This window comes from Schistocerca cancellata, chromosome 12 (genome assembly GCF_023864275.1).
Source record: "Schistocerca cancellata isolate TAMUIC-IGC-003103 chromosome 12, iqSchCanc2.1, whole genome shotgun sequence".
NCBI classification, from domain to species: Eukaryota; Metazoa; Arthropoda; class Insecta; order Orthoptera; family Acrididae; genus Schistocerca; species Schistocerca cancellata.
Window position 1 is genome coordinate 73834590 of NC_064637.1, and position 27935 is coordinate 73862524.

General features: G+C 42.0%; 1 protein-coding gene across 1 annotated transcript in view; it reads left to right on the forward strand.

The window, feature by feature from the left end:
* LOC126109466 (aminopeptidase Ey-like) overlaps positions 1-27935 on the forward strand; it is a 261112-nt gene that overhangs the window by 137878 nt on the left and 95299 nt on the right. The window contains exons 11-12 of the mRNA XM_049914495.1: positions 15406-15559; positions 27784-27865. Of these exons, the coding sequence (XP_049770452.1) occupies positions 15406-15559; positions 27784-27865 (236 nt within the window). The remainder of the gene's footprint in view (positions 1-15405; positions 15560-27783; positions 27866-27935) is intronic.

A 27935-nucleotide genomic window follows, 5' to 3' on the forward strand; every position in this document is an offset into this window, starting at 1 on the left:
CCATGGCCACATGGTTCACCAAAAATCTTTCAAGATGACAAAGACCAGTTGTAGGCATTCCTGGCACATTGATTTCTAAACTGGTGAACTTGGTCTTCTCATCCATCTCCAACCAACACACACATAAATGACTTTGGACATTTCATTGAGAGAGTAAATTAACTAAAACTTGGATCAAACAACAGCCAAATCAGCTCTGATGTTGTTTGTTTGTTTATCAAAGTGCTAATTGTTGACTCTCTGGAGTATGTTGCATCCATATTTCTGCAGGACCCCTCTGAATTGTTTCATGCACATCTCTATGTTATAATCCTGTAGTGTGTGTAACAGGAAAGTCACGCCCAAAGGAACTTGGGGAAAGGACCCAAAATGGAAGGGCTTGACCACAGAGGTTTTCTTTTCAACAATATTTTCCGTTTTGTCAAAAATACAAATACAACTTTATTACATCAACAAACAAATTGTGAGAATAAATTAACAGGGTAAATAATTAAAATAATTAGTTATAATATTTTTTAAACATCTAAACATTCTGAACAAAACACATTCTCCTTTAAGCCAAATTTAAAAGTATGAATCGGTTACATAACTTGGACTGAGATAACAATTTCAAAAGATTTTTTTTTTCTCAACTGATGATCACAACCCCTAAATCATGGGGGAGGCTCACTTATGGTTTCTGCTTTCATAAGATACAACAGAATACAACATTTGTTACACAAACTTACTAGATACGCAGAGCAAAAAATAACAGTAATAATTTATTTTTTATGACCACTGCTAATGTCCCAAGACTTTAAAGGAACAAGGCTCATTTAAACAGCAAAAGAAATGCAATTAAGGTGAACACATGGATTAGACAGTTAGCCAAGATTTCAAATACAATGAAGCTTAACTTCCCTGCAGAGCCTGCAATTTTGAAGCATTAGGCTTTCATTATAGAATGGGAACATCTTGTCACCTTTACCAACACAGGCTGATACCTGAGGTCCTCAGTTGCCAATACCCAAATTCTGATTATGAACAATCACTCAAATAAACCACAAGGAACAAAAATACAGATTTCACAGCTATTGTCTCTCTATAACATTTCTTGCATGATTCTAATGGCCAAGATAACAAGAATGCCAAATAAATAGACGTAGATACAAGTGTATATTCAGTTCAGAAAATTTAGTGTTATTTATGGACTAACCAACACAGACAACATCTGTTAAACATTTTTCGCCTGGAATGCACAGCAAAGCATGAATAGCAACTGCAAATAAGGACCTTTCTTAGTAATTAGGCATTAAAAGCAACATCATAAAACTTTAAAACTACAAATATCTCAGAGTCCTGAGGAGCATATATGGGACATATATCACCAACTGAAATTCAGTTAGGTTTAAATTCCTGGGCAAATGTGCCTCTAGCTTACAGTTTGCACTGATCCTGCCTGCACACATAAGCAAATAACACATATAGAACATCAGCGGCACAGCCGTACGGTGATGCAGCCCTTAGTCTTAGCGGAGCTTCAGGGACAACGCTAAAACATACTAAAATACAATATTAGCGAGGCAGTGTATGGAATTTACACTCAAAATGACAAGGAGCTGTTCCTTATCTAAGGCAAAAGTATTTAAAAGTCACTCAAGCCACTCAGATGATTGCAGAAGCATCATTCCAGAAGAAATGACTACAAAGCAGGATGTATACCAAGGTATCCTACCAGACTTTCCAATTGTAGAAATCTTCACATTCAAGTCTGCACAGAAACAACCAATGGCAAGGTGAAAAGAAGCGGAGACGCTTGCAGAAAAGGTAATGTGTGACAAATCCACTGCAGTGAGAGAAAGACAGTGACCATTCAAGTCAACTGCCAGCTCCACAGCAAAACACAGTTGCAATCACTGCACTGTATGACCAAGCACACGCCTTTCCAATCTGCCTTGTACTGGCTTGTATCCACTCCACCGACTGCCAACCACCCTTCACTCTGCAACCTTGCTCACCTTGCTTCGGTTGAGTGCCACCTAACTTCTTCAATTGATAGATTATAGTTTACACAGAAATCGAGCCACTGTGTTTCAACTTCCCACATCAAAACCACAAGATACTCACACCCCTCCTTGGAAAAAATAATATTTGGGGAACTTTATGTACTGTTGTTAACTTGGCAGATATTATTCCTAGATGTCTGGCCGGTGGCTAAGTTATTGACTAAGAGATTAACAGGGCTCGGGAACCTTAACACGTCACATGGATGCAAATAACGAGGAACTAACTTATGAGCAATGCCCCCACCCCCTTTTGCTGCAACACTAAAATAGTGAATGAAAACTCTGTCTCCTACCTTGGCCCCTAAATTCGTGTTTCCCTTGTTTGTAATTAAAGAAATTGGTTGTAATTAAAGAAATTATTCAGGTAGTGAAGGGAGATGAAAATTTAATAGTCATGAGTGACTGGAATTGGAGAGTGGGAAAAGGGAGAGAAGGAAACATACACTCCTGGAAAAGGAAAAAAGAACATATTGACACCGGTGTGTCAGACCCACCATACTTGCTCCGGACACTGCGAGAGGGCTGTACAACCAATGATCACACGCACGGCACAGCGGACACACCAGGAACCGCGGTGTTGGCCGTCGAATGGCGCTAGCTGCGCAGCATTTGTGCACCGCCGCCGTCAGTGTCAGCCAGTTTGCCGTGGCATACGGAGCTCCATCGCAGTCTTTAACACTGGTAGCATGCCGCGACAGCGTGGACGTGAACCGTATGTGCAGTTGACGGACTTTGAGCGAGGGCGTATAGTGGGCATGCGGGAGGCCGGGTGGACGAACCGCCGAATTGCTCAACACGTGGGGCGTGAGGTCTCCACAGTACATCGATGTTGTCGCCAGTGGTCGGCGGAAGGTGCACGTGCCCGTCAACCTGGGACCGGACCGCAGCGATGCATGGATGCACGCCAAGACCGTAGGATCCTACGCAGTGCCGTAGGGGACCGCACCACCACTTCCCAGCAAATTAGGGACACTGTTGCTCCTGGGGTATCGGCGAGGACCATTCGCAACCGTCTCCATGAAGCTGGGCTACGGTCCCGCACACCGTTAGGCCGTCTTCCGCTCACGCCCCAACATCGTGCAGCCCGCCTCCAGTGGTGTCGCGACAGGCGTGAATGGAGGGACGAATGGAGACGTGTCGTCTTCAGCGATGAGAGTCGTTTCTGCCTTGGTGCCAATGATGGTCGTATGCGTGTTTGGCGCCGTGCAGGTGAGCGCCACAATCAGGACTGCATACGACCGAGGCACACAGGGCCAACACCCGGCATCATGGTGTGGGGAGCGATCTCCTACACTGGCCGTACACCACTGGTGATCGTCGAGGGGACACTGAATAGTGCACGGTACATCCAAACCGTCATCGAACCCATCGTTCTACCATTCCTAGACCGGCAAGGGAACTTGCTGTTCCAGCAGGACAATGCACGTCCGCATGTATCCCGTGCCACCCAACGTGCTCTAGAAGGTGTAAGTCAACTACGCTGGCCAGCAAGATCTCCGGATCTGTCCTCCATTGAGCATGTTTGGGACTGGATGAAGCGTCGTCTCACGCGGTCTGCACGTCCAGCACGAACGCTGGTCCAACTGAGGCGCCAGGTGGAAATGGCATGGCAAGCCATTCCACAGGACTACATCCAGCATCTCTACGATCGTTTCCATGGGAGAATAGCAGCCTGCATTGCTGCGAAAGGTGGATATACACTGTACTAGTGCCGACATTGTGCATGCTCTGTTGCCTGTGTCTATGTGCCTGTGGTTCTGTCAGTGTGATCATGTGATGTATCTGACCCCAGGAATGTGTCAATAAAGTTTCCCCTTCCTGGGACAATGAATTCACGGTGTTCTTATTTCAATTTCCAGGAGTGTAGTAGGTGAATATGGATTGGGGCTAAGAAATGAAGGAGAAAGCTGCCTGGTAGAATTTTGCGCAGAGCATAACTTAATCATAGCTAACTCTTGGTTCAAGAATCGTGAAAGAAGGTTGTATACATGGAAGAACCCTCGAGATACTAGAAGGTATCAGATAGATTATATAATGGTAAGACAGAGATTCAGGAACCAAGTTTTAAATTGTAAGACATCTCCAGGGGCAGATGTGAACTTGACCACAATCTATTAGTTATTAACTGTAAATTAAAACTGAATAAACTACAAAAAGGTGGGAATTTAAGGAGATGGGACCTGGATAAACGGAAAGGACCAGAGGTTGTACAGGGCTTTGGGGAGAGCATAAGGGAACAATTGAAAGGAATGGGGAAAAGAAATACAGTAGAAGAAGAATGGGTAGCTTTGAGGGATGAAATATTGAAGGCAGCAGAGGATCAAATAGGTAAAAAGACGAGGGCTAGTAGAAACCCTTGGGTAACAGAAAAAATATTGAATTTAATAGATGAAAGGAGGAAATATAAAAATGCAGTAAATGAAGCAGGCAAAAAGGAATACAAACGTCTCAAAAATGAGATTGACAGGAAGTGCAAAATGGCTAAGCAGGGATGGCTAGAGGACAAATGTAAGGATGTAGAGGCTTATCTCACTAGGGGTAAGATAGATACTGCCTACAGGCAAATTGAAGAGACCTTTGGAGAAAGTAGAACCACTTGCATGAAAATCAAGAGCTTTGATGGAAACCCAGTTCTAAGCAAAGAAGGGAAAGCAGAAAAGTGGGAGGAGTATATAGAGGGTCTATACAAGGGCGATGTACTTAAGGACAATATTATGGAAATGGAAGAGTATGTAGATGAAGATGAAATGGGAGATATGGTACTGCGTGAAGAGTTTGACAGAGCACTGAAAGACCTTAGTCAAAACAAGGCCCCCGGAGTAGACAACATTCCATTAGGACTACTGACAGCCTTGGGAGAGCCAGTCCTGACAAAACTCTACCATCTGGTGAGCAAGATGTATGAGACAGGCAAAATACCCTCAGACTTCAAGAAGAATATAATAATTCCAATCCCAAAGAAAGCAGGTGTTGACAGATGTGAAAATTACCGAACTATCAGTTTAATAAGTCACAGATCCAAAATATTAACACAAATTCCTTACAGACGAATGGAAAAACTGATAGAAGCCAACCTCGGGGAAGATCAATTCGGATTCCATAGAAATGTTGGAACACGTGAGGCAATACTGACCCAACGACTTATCTTAGAAGATAGATTAAGGGAAGGCAAACCTACATTTCTAGCATTTGTAGACTTAGAGAAAGCTTTTGGCAATGTTGATTGGAATACTCTCTTTCAAATTCTGAAGGTGGCAGGGGTAAAATACAGGGAGCGAAAGGCTATGTATAATTTGTACAGAAAGCAGATGGCAGTTATAAGAGTCAAGGGGTATGAAAGGGGGGAAGCAGTGGTTGGGAAGGGAGTGAGACAGGGTCGTAGCCTATCCCCAATGTTATTCAATCTGTATATTGAGCAAGCAGTAAAGGAAACAAAAGAAAAGTTCGGAGTAGGTATTAAAATCCATGGAGAAGAAATAAAAACCTTGAGGTTCACTGATGACATTGTAATTCTGTCAGAGACAGCAAAGGACTTGGAAGAGCAGTTGAAGGGAATGGACAGTGTCTTGAAAGGAGGATATAAGATGAACATCAACAAAAGCAAAATGAGTATAATGGAATGTAGTCAAATTAAGTCGGGTGATGCTGAGGGAATTAGATTAGGAAATGAGACAGTTAAAGTACACTCCTGGAAATTGAAATAAGAACACCGTGAATTCATTGTCCCAGGAAGGGGAAACTTTATTGACACATTCCTGGGGTCAGATACATCACATGATCACACTGACAGAACCACAGGCACATAGACACAGGCAACAGAGCATGCACAATGTCGGCACTAGTACAGTGTATATCCACCCTTCGCAGCAATGCAGGCTGCTATTCTCCCATGGAGACGATCGTAGGGATGCTGGATGTAGTCCTGTGGAACGGCTTGCCATGCCATTTCCACCTGGCACCTCAGTTGGACCAGCGTTCATGCTGGTCGTGCAGACCGCGTGAGACGACGCTTCATCCAGTCCCAAACATGCTCAATGGGGGACAGATCCGGAGATCTTGCTGGCCAGGGTAGTTGACTTACACCTTCTAGAGCACGTTGGGTGGCACGGGATACATGCGGACGTGCATTGTCCTGTTGGAACAGCAAGTTCCCTTGCCGGTCTAGGAATGGTAGAATGATGGGTTCGATGACGGTTTGGATGTACCGTGCCCTATTCAGTGTCCCCTCGACGATCACCAGTGGTGTACGGCCAGTGTAGGAGATCGCTCCCCACACCATGATGCCGGGTGTTGGCCCTGTGTGCCTCGGTCATATGCAGTCCTGATTGTGGCACTCACCTGCACGGCGCCAAACACGCATACGACCATCATTGGCACCAAGGCAGAAGCGACTCTCATCGCTGAAGAAGACACGTCTCCATTCGTCCCTCCATTCACGCCTGTCGCGACACCACTGGAGGCGGGCTGCACGATGTTGGGGCGTGAGCGGAAGACGGCCTAATGGTGTGCGGGACCATAGCCCAGCTTCATGGAGACGGTTGCGAATGGTCCTCGCCGATACCCCAGGAGCAACAGTGTCCCTAATTTGCTGGGAAGTGGCGGTGCGGTCCCCTACGGCACTGCGTAGGATCCTACAGTCTTGGCGTGCATCCGTGCGTCGCTGCGGTCCGGTCCCAGGTCGACGGGCACATGCACCTTCCGCCGACCACTGGCGACAACATCGATGTACTGTGGAGACCTCACGCCCCACGTGTTGAGCAATTTGGCGGTACGTCCACCCGGCCTCCCGCATGCCCACTATACGCCCTCGCTCAAAGTCCATCAACTGCACATACGGTTCACATCCACGCTGTTGCGGCATGCTACCAATGTTAAAGACCGCGATGGAGCTCCGTATGCCACGGCAAACTGGCTGACACTGACGGCGGCGGTGCACAAATGCTGCGCAGCTAGCGCCATTCGACGGCCAACACCGCGGTTCCTCGTGTGTCCACTGTGCCGTGTGTGTGATCATTGCTTGTACAGCCCTCTCGCAGTGTCCGGAGCAAGTATGGTGGGTCTGACACACCGGTGTCAATGTGTTCTTTTTTCCATTTCCAGGAGTGTAGTAAAGGGGTTTTGCTATTTGGGGAGCAAAATAACTGATGATGGTCAAAGTAGAGAGGATATAAAATGTAGACTGGCAATGGCAAGGAAAGCGTTTCTGAAGAAGAGAAATTTGTTAACACTGAATATAGATTTAAGTGTCAGGAAGTCTTTTCTGAAAGTATTTGTATGGAGTGTAGCCATGTACGGAAGTGAAACGTGGACACTAAATAGTTTAGACAAGAAGAGACTAGAACCTTTCAAAATGTGGTGCAACAGAAGATTGCTGAAGATTAGGTGGGTAGATCAGATAACTAATGAGGAGGTATTGAATAGAATTGGGGAGAAGAGGCGCTTGTGGCACAAGTTGAATAGAAGAAGGGATCGGTTGGTAGGACATGTTCTGAGGCATCAAGGGATCACAAATTTAGCGTTGGAGGGCAGTGTGGAGGGTAAAAATCATAGAGGGAGACCAATAGATGAATACACCAAGCAGAGTCAGAAGGATGTAGGCTGCAGTAGGTACTGGGAGATGAACAGCCTTGCACAGGATAGAGTAGCACGGAGAGCTGCATGAAACCAGTCTCAGGACTGAAGACCACAACAACAACTTGGTTGTAATGACATGCCTGTCTGTGATGTGCTAGCCCTGTGTTCCGAGTAGGCCTTCTCCAGTTTCACTCGCTAACCTCCAGGGTGATTTTATCAGGGAGGAGCTCATTTATCGATCATACGTTGGCCAGCGGGGAATTGAAGGTGTAGGTGGACACTAAGGAAGTGGGAATTGCCTTGATTGCCTCATGTTGTGCGAACCTAAAAATTAAATTTGACCAAGGAATCAATCAATATCTCTCACTTTTTCTGAAACATGGCATGGAGTATGATTACCCTTTTCACAAAGGGTAGATCCTTGTAAGGTAATGAGTGGTGGTGAGGTGTCTAATGGTGTTTTCACAACAAAATATTGTAAACTCTCTTGAAGTAAACGCTGGAGCATTATCACTAACCAAAGACTTGGGTGAGCCAAAGATGTAAAATATTTTAGACAAATGGCAAATAGGAAAAACCACTGTCTGCCCTCAGCTAGGAACTAACCAGGTAAACCAAGAAAAGGGGCCAACTACAACAAAAATGGTTCAAATGGCTCTGAGCACTATGGGACTTAACATCTGTGGTCATCAGTCCCCTAGAACTTAGAACTACTTAAACCTAACTAACCTAAGGACATCACACACATCCATGCCCGAGGCAGGATTCGAACCTGCGACCGAAGCAGTCGCGCGGTTTCTGACTGAGCGCCTAGAACCATTACACCACCGTGGCCGGCAACTGCAACAAAAATGTAATGATTCACACCCCAAGTACTAGGAAGGTGACCCATGTAATCAATGAAAAATTTATCAGTGGGATGGCTCTCTCAGGCTGACTGCAAAAAGTCCGTATGCAAGTTAGAGTTGGGTTTAGCTGCCTTACACAGTTCACACTCCCCCAACAAATGTTGAATGTCCCTGTACAGGGAAGGCCATGTCACATGTTCTTTGATATTCAAAAAATGGTTCAAATGGCTCTGAGCACTATGGGACTTAACATCTGACGTCATCAGTCCCCTAGAACTTAGAACTACTTAAACCTATCTAACCTAAGGACATCACACACATCCACGCCCGAGTGAGGATTCGAACCTGCGACCATAGCGGTCGCGTGGTTCCAGACTGAAGCGCCTAGAACCACTCAGCCACACAGGCCGGCTCGTTGATTTTGCCAATAGTTTTATAAACATCCAAGTGCCCACCCAGCAAAGAATTATGAAAATATTGGAATATCAGAGGTACCAGCTCCTTAGGTAAAAAAATTCTAAAGGTTTTGTTGCCTCTCTTCCTATGACAAACAATGCCTTTATTTAAGATGTACCCCATCACCTGTTCCCCATCATATAACCTATGTTTGATTGATAGGGTCCTGATCCTGTTCATTCTTCAGATTTCCAAAGAGCCATTGCTCCACAGTCAGCGCCCTGGACAGCCAAGCAACCTGCTAGGTCTCGTGCACATCCTGCCTACGTTAATCTTCTTCAGTTCTTCAGACATACAACTCAAGGTGTCAGTGATTTGGTTATTGATGGGGGCCTTTAATATACTTAACCTTAAAATATAATGTGGAGATACAGAACACCCACCACGTAATATTTTCCATATTCCTGGTGTGCGCTAAGACCCTACTCGTGACTGGTTATGTCTCTAATACAAACACACTGTGCTCTAGATTAAACTCAAACTTTTCCAAAGTGAAAATAACTGCTAGTGTGTCCTATTCATACATGCAGTACTTAAGCTCTGTAGGGGATGGCCCCCTCAATGCGTAAGTGACAGGATGGTGTTCACCTTAATGCTCTTGCAAGAGAACAGCTGTAACCCCATAATCAGAGGCATCAGTTTGGACAATGTATGGGAACTCAGAATTGGGAATGGCCAGCACAAGAGGGTTACTGAGAGCCATATTAATGGCTTCAAAGGAGGCCTGATGATTTTCAACCCAGTTAAACACATCACTCTTTTTATGCAAATTGTTATGAGGAACTGCTAACTAGGTGAAGTTTGACACAAATTTATGAAATAAATTACCCATGCCAAAGAACCTGGACACCCTTTTATTATTCCTAGAGGGAGGAATGTTTTGTAAATCCTGATTCTGCTTTTGGTTGACCATAACCCCACCTATGGAGACCAAGTGTCCAAAAAAGGAAATCTGCTGCCAAGCCAATGTGATTTTAGATGGTTTAACAGTGAGCCCAGCTGCTCTAAGATGAAGCAGGACTTATTCTGAATGTCAAAGGTGCTCGGCAAAAGAGGCACTTAAAAACAATATCATCATACAAATAATTATAGACTTAGAATAACTCCAAATCACCGAACGTGTTATCCAAGATGTGGGACAAAACAACAGCTCCAGGTGACAGGCCAAAAGGAACCTGGCTGACATTATACAGATTCCAGTCTGTACAAAAGGCTGTAATGTGTTATAGAGTTTTCATTCAACAGAATTTGCTAATAAGCTTGGTTGAAGTCAAGCATGGTAAGAAAACATGGCCCCAAAAACCACATAAAACAATTATGGGGATTCGGGAAGAGGAGTACATTACAGAACAAAATTATCATTTAAAACCCTATACTTCATGACCGTTTGGTAGTCCTTCTCTTGCCCCTTGAGCACTAGAGATACGAGAGAGGTATATAGGGGTGTTGCAGATCTAATACCATATCATGGAGCCCAAAATATTCATCTTGGGAGGCAAAAGCTTATAAAGAGCATGCCACACCAGAATCTCTTGTATTAGGTGGATCTTATATTTAATTTTGTTAGTATATACCAATTTATTGGTAAGCATGTCAGGGAAACAACCAAGAATCTCCAGATGTTGGCCAGCTTAAACCAGTTCCAAGTGACTAACCTTGAAATGTGATTGCTAAAGCTGGACACTATTCACCTTCGAAAACCTTGATAGGAACTTAATGCTACCCACTCACAAGGGTGAAATTTAAAAAAGAAAACTCTATCAACATAATCAAGAAAAGACAGGTTTGCCATATGCAATCACACTTCAAAAGAAGACCGAAGCACAAATTCTTAATTATGAATTAATTAATAGGCCTCTAGAATTTGAGAATTCTAAGTGTCCGATGCAGCTCACCTTCCAGAGGCAATGTCTTGCCATTGACAGCCTGACATCTCCGATATGAAGCATGCAAGAAAGGCATCTTACACACTGCTCCAAACTCAAGATACCATTTGTAATCCAACAGGGAGGTGATGCTGCCTGAATCAAGCATGGTGCACATGGGTTCCTGATTAAGTTCAACTCAGATATAGGGGAGAACCCAACCTATTGCTGCCCTAATATGAGCACAATGCCTCAGCGGCACAGGGTATGCCCTATTGCCCATTTCTAATGCTGTCAGCTCTTTGGTCTCTCTTCACAAGGTGTCCCCCATTGCCACATTGGAAACAAACTTTCAGCATAGACTGTCTTCTGTGGAAAGGGGGGGGGGGGGCAGTTGCTTGCAGGTACCCTGGCTTCTGGCTTCATAACTTATAAAATGTTATCGAGAGCTTCACCCTCTGTTACCTGTAGTTCTACAGTGGAGTCCACTACACAAATCTCCTCAGTCAAGGTTTCACCAGGGTTTTGCACATGCCAAAAAATGTTTGTGCTCAAGTTCACTTTCTTAAAGTGGATTGTAATTTTAGCTGGATAATGCGTTTTCTCATTTTGTGTAGCAACCTTTACCCCTGCAATACTTCTAAAAATATTGTGCTAGGTAACCCATGAGTTAACAGATATAATAGCCATAGAATAAAACAGTGAGACATATCTGAGACATTGCTGTGAAATTCAAAGTGAAGATTTATCCACAAGAGAAACTCAAACTGTGCATATTGTTCAACAGAAAGTTTGGCAACTCTCTGAAGCAAATGGACAATAAGATTAGGCAGTCTTCTGAAAGATTCTGTAATGGGTGGTTTTCCTGTTCTGTCCCTTTGGGGCCACTCAGTTGTGCTAACTGGCCAATGGCTGAAGAGCCGTCTTCACTCACACCCGCCACATCATCGACACCCAGAAACGTCACACCCACCTGCAGTTCTTTAAATTGGCCTAGCAACTGATTATTAAACTGGCCTGTTCCCCACTCACTTGCAGCTGCTTTAAGTCAGCAAAATGATTATTCCAAGTGAGTAAGTTGAGCCTGGACATTATATCCCTGCTTTAGGGTCAGTTGGGTGACCTCAAGAATTTCAATGTTCTAACACAGTGTTACCAGAGCTGCAAATGGGCTGTCAAATCTGCTACACTTCTGTTTCCTGCCTGCTGATTAATCCTCAGTTCACATTGCAACTGATCATGCTGGAGAAACGAAACTCCTGTGCAGTCTCTGGCAGCCATGCTTTGTAATAGGAATGAATACTATTTTCTATAACACACTGAGTACATATGTAACATAATGAATGGTGAATGATGATGCCAACAAGGAAAGAAAAGATTCTACCCCCTGTCCCTACCTCTTACCAGAACAACCGCACTCTGAAAAAACCAGTTGTAGTGGTTAATTCACACCCAAACGAACTCGGGGAAAGAACACGGTAGATGAAGTGGATCCCAGGAATTTTCTTTTCAACAACATTCACCATTTTATCAAAAATACAAATACAACTTTATTACACCAACAAACAAATTGTGAGAATAAATATGACAGGATAGATAATTGAAATAATTAGTTGTAATAAAATTTTTAAAAATATATGAACATTCTGAGCAAAGCACACTCTCCTTTAATCCAATTATAGAAGTATGAATGGGTTACACAAATCGAACTGAGATATGAATTTCAAAAGATTTTTTTATCTGCAGGTTTATTGCAAATGATTGTAGCGATTTCACAGCTCTACAATAACTTCATTATTTGAGATATTTTCACAATGCTTTGCACACACATACAAAAACTCAAAAAGTTTTTTTAGGCATTCACAAATGTTCGATATGTGCCCCTTTAGTGATTCGGCAGACATCGAGCCGATAATCGAGTTCCTCCCACACTCGGCCCAGCATGTCCCCATCAATGAGTTCGAAAGCATCGTTGATGCGAGCTCGCAGTTCTGGCGCATTTCTTGGTGAAGGAGGTTTAAACACTGAATCTTTCACATAACCCCACAGAAAGAAATCGCACGGGGTTAAGTCGGGAGAGCGTGGATGCTATGACATGAATTGCTGATCGTGATCTCCACCACGACCGATCCATCGGTTTTCCAATCTCCTGTTTAAGAAATGCCGAACATCGTGATGGAAGTGCGGTGGAGCACCATCCTGTTGAAAGATGAAGTCGGCGCTGTCGGTCTCCAGTTGTGGCATGAACCAATTTTCCAGCATGTCCAGATACACATGTCCTGTAATGTTTTTTTTGCAGAAGAAAAAGGGGCCGTAAACTTTAAACTGTGAGATTGCACAAAACACGTTACCTTTTGGTGAATTGCGAATTTGCTGCATGAATGCGTGATGATTCTCACCACCCAGATTCGCACATTGTGTCTGTTCACTTCACCATTAAGAAAAAATGTTGCTTCATCACTGAAAACAAGTTTCGCACTGAACTTTCTTCCGTGAGCTGTTGCAACCGCGCCGAAAATTCAAAGCGTTTGTAATTTGTCAGCGGGTGTCAGGGCTTGTAGCAATTGTAGACGGTAAGGCTTCTGCTTTAGCCTTTTCTGTAAGATTTTCCAAACCGTCGGCTGTGGTACGTTTAGCTCCCTGCTTGCTTTATTTGTCAACTTCTGTGGGCTACACGTGAAACTTGCCCGCACGCGTTCAACCGTTTCTTCGCTCACTGCAGGCCGACCCGTTGATTTCCCCTAACAGAGGCATCCAGAAGCTTTAAACTGCGCATACTATTGCCGAATGGAGTTAGCAGTTGGTGGATCTTTGTCGAACTTCGTCCCAAAGTGTCGTTGCACTGTTATGACTGACTGATGCGAGTGCATTTCAAGCACGACATACACTTTCTCGGGTCCTGCTGCCATTTTGTCTCACTGCGCTCTCGAGCGCTCTGGCGGCAGGAACCTGAAGTACGGCTTCAGCCAAACAAAACTTTATGAGTTTTTCTAGGTATCTGTAGTGTGTCGTGACCATATGTCAATGAATGGAGCTACAGTGAATTTATGAAATCGCTTCAATCATTTGTAATAGCCCTGTATACTTACCAAAAGCAGATCACAACTCTTAAATCATGAGTGAGGCTCACTTATGCTTTCTTCTTCTGTAAGGTACAACAGAATACCACATTTGCTACACACAATTGCTAGATATACAGAGTAAAAAAATTACACTAATAATTTATTTTTTGTGAGCACTGTTCATGTCCTAAGACTTTAAATGACAAAGACCCATTTAAAGGGCAAAAGAAATACAGTTAAAATGAACTTACCTGCTGAGCCTGCAATTTAGAAGCATTAGGCTTTGATTACAGATGGAGCTGCCTTGTCACCATTACAAACATGGGCTGGCACTTCCAACATGTGAGTTGTCTGTCTTGATATTAACATGCCTGTCTAACCATTCGATCTCTCTGGAAGGCAGTCATGCTTGCTCAATCAACCACAAGGCATGCCCAGGCCCAAATACGTGACCGGCCAAACTTTTCAGTAGCAAGTATGGCGGGTGCATTTGAATTGCAGATAGACTTACTAGTTGAAGTACAAATACCATTGCCCACCTGAGGCATGCAATAGCCTGTGCATAATTTCTGATTTTGAACAGTCACTCAAATAAACCTCAAAGAGTGAAAACACAGATTTCTCAGCTACTGTCTATATACAGTGTTGCTGAAACAATGTTTCACAGCAAAGCACGAATGGCAGTTACAGTTCTTAGTAATAAGGCATTAAATGCAACTTCATGAAACTTTAAAACTACAAACAGGTCAGAGCCCTGGGAGAGCATATATTACCAATTGAAATCCACTAAGGTTTAAATATTCAGAAGAGTAGCAAACATGTCACTAGCTTATAGTTCACCCTGCTCCTGCCAGCACACATAAGCAAATAACATGTTCAGAACATCAGCAGCACAACTGCACAGTGACACAGCACACCCTTCGTGTTACCAGAGCTCCAAGTTACAACATTAGGCGAGACAGAGCATGGAATTTACACTCAAAACGGTGAGGAGCTGTTCCTTATGTAAGGTAAAAGTCCTAAAATCACTCAAGCCACTCACATACGAGCCGTAATATGTAATAATACACCAAACAAATATTGGGGTGCAAACCACTCAGTCTAATACAGAGGTCATCTTCTTTCACACACAAATGCCAAGGCACCATTCAGAAAGAAGTGACCACAAAGCATGGAGTGACACTATACCAAGGTATACTGTCCTGGTCTCCAAATGGTAGAAATCTTCACTTTCAAGTGAAATACCCTCAGACTTTGGCTAGGTGAAAGGAAGCTAAGACACTTGCAGAAAAGGAAGTGTGTGACAAATTCATTGCAGCAGGACAAAGAAAGTGACCATTCCAATCCACTGACAGCCTCACAGTAAAACACAGATACAATTGATGCACTGCACAGCTGAACACGTGCCTTCCCTATCTGCCTTGGATGGAGTTGCAGTAACAAGGAACATAGGTTCCAAACTTGATAGCAGTATGTTAGTGCATAATATTCTAGTATTTAATCAGTTCTAGTTTAAGACAAAGCGGCAAAACTGTGTAAAAATTGTTATTCACAGGTGGAACCCACATGGGAAATGCCAGACAAGTTTCTGAATGAAATGCATCGGGTGATGCTACAAGACAGCACACGGTTCACCCGCCCACCTTTCACTGCTGTTGAAACTGTAACACAGCTGATCCAGACGTTTGATTCCATATCATACAGTAAAGGTTTGTGTTTGTTTCTCATTACAGGTAAAGATGCCATTCATGGATATATTTAAGTATTTTGGGCAAGTTTTCTCAATAGTAAGAGTAGTTTTAACACTTGAGTAGAGTATTTAGCTGTTTTTAGCATGCTGTATTATCTCTTCTTATGAACCATGGACCTTGCCGCTGGTGGGGAGGCTTGCGTGCCTCAGCGATACAGATGGCCGTACCGTAGGTGCAACCACAACGGAGGGGTATCTGTTGAGAGGCCAGACAAACATGTGGTTCCTGAAGAGGGGCAGCAGCCTTTTCAGTAGTTGCAGGGGCAACAGTCTGGATGATTGACTGATCTGGCCTTGTAACATTAACCAAAACGGCCTTGCTGTGCTGGTACTGCGAACGGCTGAAAGCAAGGGGAAACTACAGCCGTAATTTTTCCCGAGGACATGCAGCTCTACTGTATGATTAAATGATGACGGCATCCTCTTGGGTAAAATATTCCGGAGGTAAAATAGTCCCCCATTCGGATCTCCGGGCGGGGACTACTCAGGAGGATGTCGTTATCAGGAGAAAGAAAACTGGCGTTCTACGGATTGGAGCGTGGAATGTCAGATCCCTTAATCGGGCAGGTAGGTTAGAAAATTTAAAAAGGGAAATGGATAGGTTAAAGTTAGATATAGTGGGAATTAGTGAAGTTCGGTGGCAGGAGGAACAAGACTTTTGGTCAGGTGATTACAGGGTTATAAATACAAAATCAAATAGGGGTAATGCAGGAGTAGGTTTAATAATGAATAAAAAAATAGGAGTGCGGGTTAGCTACTACAAACAGCATAGTGAATGCATTATTGTGGCCAAGATAGACACAAATCCCATGCCTACTACAGTAGTACAAGTTTATATGCCAACTACCTCTGCAGATGATGAAGAAATAGATGAAATGTATGACGAGATAAAAGAAATTATTCAGGTAGTGAAAGGAGACGAAAATTTAATAGTCATGGGTGACTGGAATTCGTCAGTAGGAAAAGGGAGAGAAGGAAACATAGTAGGTGAATATGGATTGGGGGGAAGGAATGAAAGAGGAAGCCGCCTTGTAGAATTTTGCACAGAGCATAACTTAATCATAGCCAACACTTGGTTCAAGAATCATAAAAGAAGGTTGTATACCTGGAAGAATCCTGGAGATACTAGTAGGTATCAGATAGATTATATAATGGTAAGACAGAGATTTAGGAACCAGGTTTTAAATTGTAAGACATTTCCTGGAGCAGATGTGGATTCTGACCACAATCTATTAGTTATGAACTGCAGATTGAAACTGAAGAAACTGCAAAAAGGTGGGAATTTAAGGAGATGGGACCTGGATAAACTGAAAGAACCAGAGGTTGTAGAGAGTTTCAGGGAGAGCATAAGGGAACAATTGACAGGAATGGGGGAAAGAAATACAGTAGAAGAAGAATGGGTAGCTCTGAGGGATGAAGTAGTGAAGGCAGCAGAGGATCAAGTAGGTAAAAAGATGAGGGCTAATAGAAATCCTTGGGTAACAGAAGAAATATTGAATTTAATTGATGAAAGGAGAAAATATAAAAATGCAGTAAATGAAGCAGGCATAAAGGAATACAGACGTCTCAAAAATGATATCGACAGGAAGTGCAAAATGGCTAAGCAGGGATGGCTAGAGGACAAATGTAAGGATGTAGAGGCTTGTCTCACTAGGGGTAAGATAGATACTGCCTACAGGAAAATTAAAGAGACCTTTGAAGAAAGGAGAACCACTTGCATATATATCAAGAGCTTTGATGGAAACCCAGTTCTAAGCAAAGAAGGGAAAGCAGAAAGGTGGAAGGAGTATGCAGAGGGTCTATATAAGGGCGATGTTCTTGAGGACAATATTATGGAAATAGAAGAGGATGTAGATGAAGATGAAATGGGAGATACGATACTGCGTGAAGAGTTTGACAGAGCACTGAAAGACCTGAGTCGAAACAAGGCCCCGGGAGTAGACAACATTCCATTTGAACTACTGATGGCCTCGGGAGAGCCAGTCATGACAAAACTCTACCATCTGGTGAGCAAGATGTATGAGACAGGCGAAATGCCCTCAGACTTCAAGAAGAATATAATAATTCCAATCCCAAAGAAAGCAGGTGTTGACAGATGTGAAAATTACCGAACTATCAGTTTAATAAGTCACAGCTGCAAAATACTAACGTGAATTCTTTACAGACGAATGGAAAAACTGGTAGAAGCCGACCTCGGGGAAGATCAGTTTGGATTCTGTAGAAATGTTGGAACACGTGAGGCAATACTGACCTTACGACTTATCTTAGAAGAAAGATTAAGAAAAGGCAAACCTACATTTCTAGCATTTGTAGACTTAGAGAAAGCTTTTGACAATGTTAACTGGAATACTCTCTTTCAAATTCTGAAGGTGGCAGGGGTAAAATACAGGGAGCGAAAGGCTATTTACAGTTTGTACAGAAACCAGATGGCAGTTATAAGAGTCGAGGGGCATGAAAGGGAAGCAGTGGTTGGGAAAGGAGTAAGACAGGGTTGTAGCCTCTCCCCAATGTTATTCAATCTGTATATTGAGGAAGCAGTAAAGGAAACAAAAGAAGAGTTCGGAGTAGGTATTAAAATTCATGGAGAAGAAGTAAAAACTTTGAGGTTCGTCGATGACATTGTAATTCTGTCAGAGACAGCAAAGGACTTGGAAGAGCAGTTGAACGGAATGGACAGTGTCTTGAAAGGAGGATATAAGATGAACGTCAACAAAAGCAAAACAAGGATAATGGAATGTAGTCAAATTAAGTCGGGTGATGCTGAGGGAATTAGATTAGGAAATGAGACACTTAAAGTAGTAAAGGAGTTTTGCTATTTAGGGAGTAAAATAACCGATGATGGTCGAAGTAGAGAGGATATAAAATGCAGACTGGCAATGGCAAGGAAAGCGTTTCTCAAGAAGAGGAATTTGTTAACATCGAGTATAGATTTAAGTGTCAGGAAGTCATTTCTGAAAGTATTTGTATGGAGTGTAGCCATGAAATGGAAGTGAAACATGGACGATAACTAGTTTGGACAAGAAGAGAATAGAAGCTTTTGAAATGTGGTGCTACAGAAGAATGCTGAAGATAAGGTGGGTAGATCACTTAACTAATGAGGAGGTATTGAATAGGATTGGGGAGAAGAGAAGTTTGTGGCACAACTTGACTAGAAGAAGGGATCGGTTGGTAGGACATGTTTTGAGGCATCAAGGGATCACAAATTTAGCATTGGAGGGCAGTGTGGAGGGTAAAAATCGTAGAGGGAGACCAAGAGATGAATACACTAAGCAGATTAAGAAGGATGTAGGTTGCAGTAGATACTGGGAGATGAAGAAGCTTGCACAGGATAGAGTAGCATGGAGAGCTGCATCAAACCAGTCTCAGGACTGAAGACCACAACAACAACATGTTAATAGTCGTGATGTGTATTTTATTGCCTCTTCATGTATTGTAGTCACTTGTTGGACAGCATGTCAAATGTGATATTGGACAGTTCAGTTTCCAGTACTGTGAACAGAACAGCATTATGAGGTACCTACCATCAGCTGAGGCAGTGATAAGCTATCTGCTGATGAGGTAACAACATAATTGCAAACATACTTACTAAGTGCAAGGAAACGTAAGCATCAATTTGTACACTATGTGATCAATAGTATCCAGACACCCACAAAAACATGCCTTTTTCTTATTCGGTGCATTGTGCTGTCACTTACTGCCAGTACTCCATAACAGTAACCTCAGTAGTCTTTAGACATCGTGAGAGAGCAGAATGGGGCACTCCGCGGAACTCAAAGACTTTGAATGTGGTCAGGTGATTTGGTGTCACTTGTGTCATACATCTGTACACAAGATTTCCACACTCCTAAACATCACTAGGTCCACAGTTTCCAGTGTGATAGTGAAGTGGAAACATGAAGGGACACATACAGCACAAAAGCATACAGACCGACCTCGTCTGTTGACTGAAAGAGACTGCCAACAGTTGAAGAGGGTCGTAATGTGTAATAGGCCAAGACCTATCCAGACCATCACACAGGAATTCCAAACAGCATCAGGATCCACTGCAAGTACTATGACAGTTAGGCGGGAGGTGAGAAAACTTGGAGTTCATAGTCAAGCGGCTGATCATAAGCCACACATCACACCGGTAAATGCCAAACGACGCTTTGCTTGGTGTAAAGAGCGTAAACATTTTACGATTGAACAGTCAAAAAACATTGTGTGGAGTGACGAATCACAGTATACAATGTGGTGATTTGATGACAGGGTGTGGGTATTGCGAATGCCCAGTGAGCATCGTCTGCCAGCATGTGTAGTGCCAGCAGTAATATTCGGAGGTAATGGTGTTATGGTGTGGTTGTATTTTTCATGGAGAGGGCTTGCACCCCTTGTTGTTTTACATGGCACTGTCACAGCACTACATTGATGTTTTAAGCACCGTCTTGCTTCCCACTGTTGGAAGATCAATTTGGCGATGGTGATTGCATCGTCCAACACAGTCATGCACCTATTCGTAATGTGCGGCCTGTGGTGGAGTGGTTACATGACAATAACATCCCGGTAAGGGACTGGCCTGCACAGAGTCCTGACCTGAATCCTATAGAACCCCATTGGGATGTTTTGGAACGCCGATTTCATACCAGGCCTCTTTGACCGACATCATACTTCTGCTCAGTGCACCACTCCATGAAGAATGGGCTTCCATTCCCCAAGAGACCTTCCACCATCTGACTGAACGTATGCCTGTGAGAGTGAAAGCTGTCATGAAGGATAAGAGTGGGCCAACACCATATTTAATTCCAGCATTACCGATGGAGGGCACCACGAACTTATGAGTCATTTTCAGCCAGGTGTCCGGATACTTTTTATCACATAGTGTAGGTGCACACATAACCTTATAATAAACCAGCAGAGAAACTTGGCATTGCCAAGGCATTTATTTACAGTGTGACATCATATCTCCTGAACTGTGTCTTGTGCAATGATATAATTTTGTAGGTACATTCAGCAGCATATGTGGTTACCGTCTGCAAAATGTGTTGCGAATGGAGTAAGTAGGAACGAGATAATAAATTTAAACATAATGCACACTGTGCCAATTTTTCACAAATCTGACCTCAGGAAAATTAAAGAGACCTTTGGAAAAAGGAGAACCACTTGCATGAATATCAAGAGCTTTGATGGAAACCCAGTTCCAAGCAAAGAAGGGAAAGCAGAAAGGTGGAAGGAGTATATAGAGGGTCTATACAAGGGCGATGTACTTAAGGACAATATTATGGAAATGGAAGAGGATATAGATGAAGATGAAATGGGAGATAAAATATTGTGTGAAGAGTTTGACAGAGCACTGAAAGACCTGAGTCGAAACAAGGCCCCCAGAGTAGACAACATTCCATTAGAACTACTGACAGCCTTGGGAGAGCCAGTCCTGATAAAACTCTACCATCTGGTGAGCAAGATGTATGAGAGAGGTGAAATACCCTCAGACTTCAAGAGGAATATAATAATTCCAATCCCAAAGAAAGCAGGTGTTGACAGATGTGAAAATTACCAAACTATCAGTTTAATAAGTCACAGCTGCAAAAAACTAATGCTAATTCTTTAAAGACGAATGGAAAAACTGATAGAAGCCGACCTAGGGGAAGATCAGTTCGGATTCCGTAGAAATGTTGGAGCACGTGAGGCAATACTGACCCTATGACTTATCTTAGAAGAAAGATTAAGGGAAGGCAAACCTACATTTCTAGCATTTGTAGACTCAGAGAAAGCTTTTGACAATGTTGATTGGAATACTCTTTCAAATTCTGAAGGTGGCAGGGGTAAAATACAGAGAGCGAAAGGCTATTTACAATTTGTACAGAAACCAGATGGCAGTTACAAGAGTCGAGGGGTATGAAAGGGAAGCAGTGGTTGGGAAGGGAGTGAGACACGATAGTAGCCTATCCCCCATGTTATTCAATAAAGGAAACAAAAGAAAAGTTCGGCATAGGTATTAAAATCCATGGAGAAGAAATAAAAACTTTGAGGTTCGCTGATGACATTGTAATTGTGTCAGAGACAGCAAAGGACTTGGAAGAGCAGTTGAACGGAATGGACAGTGTCTTGAAAGGAGGGTATAAGATGAACATCAACAAAAGCAAAACGAGGATAATGGAATGTAGTCAAATTAAGTCGGGTGATGCTGAGGGAATTAGATTAGGAAATGAGACATTAAAGTAGTAAAGAAGTTTTGCTATTTGGGGAGCAAAATAACTGATGATGGTTGAAGTAGAGAGGATATAAAATGTAGACTGGCAATGACAAGAAAAGCGTTTCTGAAGAAGAGAAATTTGTTAACATTGAGTATAGATTTAAATGTCAGGAAGTCGTTTCTGAAAGTATTTGTATGGAGTGTAGCCATGTATGGAAGTGAAATGTGGACGATAAATAGCTTAGACAAGAAAAGATTAGAAGCTTTCGAAATGTGGTGCTACAGAAGGATGCTGAAAATTAGATGGGTAGATCACATAACTAACGAGGAGGTATTGAATAGAATTGGGGAGAAAAGAGCTTGTGGCACAACTTGACTAGAAGAACTGATCGGTTGGTAGGACATGTTCTGAGGCATCAAGGGATCACAAATTTAGCATTGGAGGGCAGTGTGGAGGGTAAAAATCGTAGAGGGAGACCAAGAGATGAATACACTAAGCAGATTCAGAAGGATGTAGGCTGCAGTAGGTACTGGGAGATGAAGAAGCTTGCACAGGATAGAGTAGCATGGAGAGGTGCATCAAACCAGTCTCAGGACTGAAGACCACAACAATAACAACAACAACAACAACATCATATCACCTGTATTGTGTGTTGTACAATGGCATAATATTGTAGATACATTCAGTGGCATATGTGGATACTATTTGTGCAATTTTTTGTCAATGGAACTAATACCAAAGAAGTAGTAAACTTCCACTTACATGCTGCGGCAATTTTTGGCACATCTCATTGTATTGTTTAGGACATCAAATCTATTTAACCGTGTGTCATATAGTGGTGTAACTTTGCACTTACATCATTCAGTGGTGAATACTGTCTGCAAAATGTGTAGCAAGTACAGCTAGTATTAAAGAAGTAATGACTGATGCATAGCTTTTACTGCACGAACAGCGAAAAAGTAGTAAATGATAAAAAAATTTCATTTTAGCATTTTGTAGGGGTTTCCAGGAAGACAACATTTTTTAACGGTTTGAAATAACATATAAAATTTGTTGCAGGTTGCTAAGTGTTCTCAAATACTGGATTAATGAAGTCTGGTAATTCATGTGTCACAGGCTACACTTCTTTTTCACCTGCACGCCTACCCGTTTGATGGGTATGTGGTTCTTACCCCCACAGCGATTGCCGCCTGTCAGCAAAGTATGTATGAGCCCGCACGGTTAGCGATGTTGTCTAACGCACTGTCGGTCCCCGGCACGAATCCACGTGTTTAGGTCCTGTGTGCTGGCCAGTCTATGAATGGTTTTTAAGGTGGTTTTCTGCATCGGTGAACGTGGGCTTGTACCCCTTATTCCGCCTCAGTTATACTATGTCAGCAATTGCTATGCAAACACTTTCTCCGTGTATGCATGCACTATAATTACTCTACCATTACACTTGTCTGGTGTGAGGCGTTCCTGGGGGCCGAACTGCACAATAACCCTGGGTCTGGTTTGGGGCGTCAGTGGGGTGAGTCGACTGCTATAGCCTGTTGTGGGCTGTGGGCTGTGGCAGGGATGAAGCCTCCGTCGTTTCTAGGTTCCCAGTTCCATACAATACAATACAATACAATACAATACAAAGGTATGTGTGTACTACATGTGATGGAAATAGGTGCAGTAGTTCAGGAGATGTGGAACACACACACACACACACACACACACACACACACACACACACACACACACACACACACACTTTTATGATATGTATGGATTTAATGCCATAAAGCTCTTTTTTCCCTTATTAAATTTAGTCAATTAAACACTATCTGGAGTTATAAATCTGCAGTTTTCTCATGATGAGCAGAGAACAGACACATTGTTCAATGAGCCTTGTAAGATTGTACAGCGGAATCATGTACATTGAGTTAGGGAAAGGGCTTGTTTGCAGAAAAACGACAGGATGTGGCAGCAGAGAGAAATATGCCAACAGTTGTGTGCAATGTTATGTCTTCCTTTGCACATTCTTTAGTGGACATAGCAGTGAGGAACAGATGCTTTTGATGAAGAGATAATTTAAATATTTATTAATTCCACATCTAACATTAAATTGTTAAAAATAATACATAACGCTGTTGCTGTTGGTGCTGCGTCAGTTGCTAACAGTATATTTGAATGTAGAAATATATACACACACAGAAAATCTGTAAATCTGTCACACTTTGATAGTGTCCATTCAGAAGATTTCAAGCACTGGTCACTATGAAAGTGTGTGAATGTTATTCAGCTGACAAACACACAAAATGGGGTCAGTGGATGAATGTTCAAACTTGAGTACCCCCACTGCTGGACCTCCAGAGAGGCGATTCTTGCATCTGATTGGCAGCAGCATAATTGTTCATGTTGGCTCCCTTGTGCTGCGAAGGCAGCTGTAGGAAACATGGTAGCGTAACTGGAGGCTTGTGTATTTCAAAGTGCGGTCGACCCGATACTGGCCGATGCTGCACACTGGATGAACACACTGGACACAGAGTGGCACCACATCATCTTTTCAAATAAGAACTGGTTCCATGTGTGGAATTGTGACTGATGTATTTGTGTGTGGACACTTCGAGAAAAATGAATGTTGCCAGATTGCACTCGTCATTGTTATACGTTCAAACTCTGCAATTCTCTGTGTCCAATTTTTTAAAAAAAAAAATCCTTGTTACGAAATTGTTGATGATGTATTTGCATCTCTTCATCAGAACAAACCAACACACAAATCTGTTGTCTTATATATTGGAAAACAGCACTGCAGAATACCATTTCAAGACTTCGTGTTACAATGAGTAGAAAAAGTGTTTAATACCCATCTTGTTTTGTTACAATGTTTTTGGCTTCAATCATCCTCTTGATAACTTCTGAGACATGATTTTAAGGTCCTGGGTTTTTCATGTTTGTGAAGATACTTGTTCACAGCTTATAAGGCATTTTGGTTTCTTTCTGCTTCACATATGGCAAACAATCAACTTCATATTTCAGCATTACATACTTTAATAAAGAGAGTCATTCACATGATGAGATCATAAATCATTTCAGATTTGTATTCCATTAAAGGTGACAATTTTAATGTAAAGAGGTTTACGTTACACACATTTAATGCATAATATTCTGACCAAACACACTTACCAACTTTAAACCATAGACTCTTCTGTCCTGTTTTAAAACAGAGAATTGCTTATTCCAGTTCCAAAGCAACCGTGCTTTCTTTAAAAGTGAGTCAAAGAGTGTCTAACTCTTTTTTGCAAAACACCGGTGATACAGGGTGAGCAAAAAGTCTTGCCCCGAGTACAACAATTTATAACAGAATAACCATTTGACATAATAAGTTACATTTAATGCCGTTACATAGGTTAGTGTTACTAGTTTTTTTTAAGACCACTTACATTAGTAAACCTCAACGTGTGCTCCCTTGGTAGCTTGGAAAATGTCGAGGTGGTATTCCAGTTCCTGCCAGGTGTACGTAGCATGTTTTATGTCGCAGCACCCACAGCAGCTTATATTCTGGCTTTCAGTTCGTCAATGTCAGCAACTGGTGTGACGAAGTCTCTGTCTTTGATATAGCCCCAGAAAAAAAAAGTCAAGGGGCACAATGTCTGGAGAGGGGAGTAGTGTCCGGATCAGTGGATTGGAAGGAACGGTCCAACACCCTGGCCACCACACCACTGCATTTTACAGTGTGGAAATTTAGATCTCTGCAGAACTATCAGTTGAGCAAATTAAATCTTGGATATATTTTTTCTGCAGACTTAACATTTATCAAGAAAACATGGCACTGAATACGAACAAGATTTATTAAAATAAAATAAATATATAATATTGAACATAATTTTGAAATGGAATTTTTGTAACCAAATACGTCAAAATGTGAGATCTGTGCCAAATATGACCAAACGAAACAAATAGAATTTATGGGATGATTAATTTCTTTAAATTCAGAGGTAAAGAATGTAATTCCAAAATATTACTGAAAACATGACAAAGAATAAAATTTAAATAAAGGTTCTCTCACAATACATCACTCCCATAAGTTTCCTTTTTTCAAACATCAGATTTGCAATTTGAGATAAAACATAACTGAAAAAATAATGGACTTAAGATTTCATCAATCAGGATAGGTACCGTAATCTACTCTTGAACAAAGGTCCCTATAAAATAGATTCGTTATAGTGTCCTGTGCTTGGCATGTTATTTGGTACACAATATGATATCTAGTTCCTGTAGCTGATAATCTGGGCAGCAGTTACATTTCTGATGCATGGCTCTGCATTGTCTTTGAGATTCTCATGATGTTACCTTCCAACAAGATAATTTGAGACCATGTATTGCTGGCTGTTGTGACGCACCTTGGTATGGAGGATGTTTAACTGTTGAACTATCCAACATGTCCTCCAGATCTCTCACCCACTGAAAACATCTGGTCACAAATTGCTGCGAGAAAATGCTGGTCCATCATTGGTTCTTGGACAGCTACGCACAACAAGTGTAGAGTAGATTGGAATCCCATTGAGCTTGCAAAGATGGCCAAAAAGATTTCTCCTCATTGAAGATAGAAAGAAATCACCACGTTTTCCATGTCCCAAAAGGAATTCAGAATCACAAGAAGGATGCCACACTGTGAATTTATAAAGGTCACAATGTGATGGGCCTATTCCATGCAGATAGGGTTTGTCATCTTTGCTTCTCTGTGCGCCAGAACATTTCCTCTGCTAACTGTGAGTGAGTGAAAAAGATGCCAGCAGTGGATAACTACCCAAGAATTGAAGTTTTTTGTTTAACTTTAAAGTTTTATAAGAGTTACATACTGGAAACTGGAATTTCTTGGCAGTAGTTTAAAATTTTGTTACTTTCTATTTTGTTACTTTTGTGGTTAACAAATGGTGTTTTTGACTTTCAGTTTTATGTGTTCTATTTCTACATTCCCATGTAGGTCTCTATTACATTTTGCACATTAAAAGTTGAGAATCTGAAATAAAAGGAGATTTCCCAATCTGGGCCCGTCAGACACATTGCACTCGAACTCAGGGCTCCGGAGTCATTCTGGGTGGGGGGTTACAATGTAAAATATCTGAATGGTATGCAGCTTTTTTTTTCATTTGCTTGAAAGTAGTTTCAATTCTGAAAATTGACTCTAACAATATTCTGTCTATAGCCCTGTGACAATGTGCCCAGAACAGCTACAGTGTTACCACTAAAAGAATTATGCTTGTTCATTGTTTACACCCATTGTTATAACAATGCCCATATTTAAAATATGTGTCTTGTAGGATTTTCAAAAGGATTCAACAGCTAAATTTGCCAACAAGCACTAAAGCAGGGCTGGCCATGGCATGCCAAGACTTTACATATACAGTGTGTGTGTTTCTCAAAATTTGTTTTGCTTTTGACCTATGTTGTTTGCGAAAAGTGAAATATAAAATGAAGTAGTATGCAGTGTCACAATGCCGCCATTTCAGTGCGGCCCTTTTGCAGTTGCCCCCTCTTTACACTTAGACAGTGTTACGTGGCAGTGGGGAAAATGTACAGTGAGGCTAAGTGCTTCAGCACTCGTGCCTGGGCATGACACAATCTTTGCTGCCCATGCACTAATCGGTTAAAATGAGTGAGCCAGTAAATAAGAATAATAAGTTTCTCTTTGGTTTGGTTTGAGGGACTTACTCATATGTGTATAAATAGTAAATGAAAACACAGACAAAACAAAACTTTATTATTAATTTAATTTACTAGATTTAAGTACCCAGTTTCAGTTTTTGCTGCAATGCTTGAGTGTTGATTAAAAAAAATTTATCAGAACATTATCGTAGCATTACAATTTCTTTCATGTTCTTTTGGACTAGTCTCAAAATATTCCTTAACACTGTGTAAGAATGCTGTTTTCAAGCACTCTTAGTTTTGTTTTGAATATTGGTAATCTTTTTACATTTTATAAACTGCCTGATAGTGTTGCTCAATCTTTCAATTGATAGTGATTATTCACTGTTTTCAGGTGCATGTCTTTATAGAATGCTCAATCTCAGCCTAACTGAAGCAGTGTTCAGGAATGGTCTGTCAATATTTATCAAGAGATGGTAAGTATTGTTGAAAGTAAGTTATTAAATAATTGCGAAACACAGAACCGTAATACAAGAAAAAGTAGTT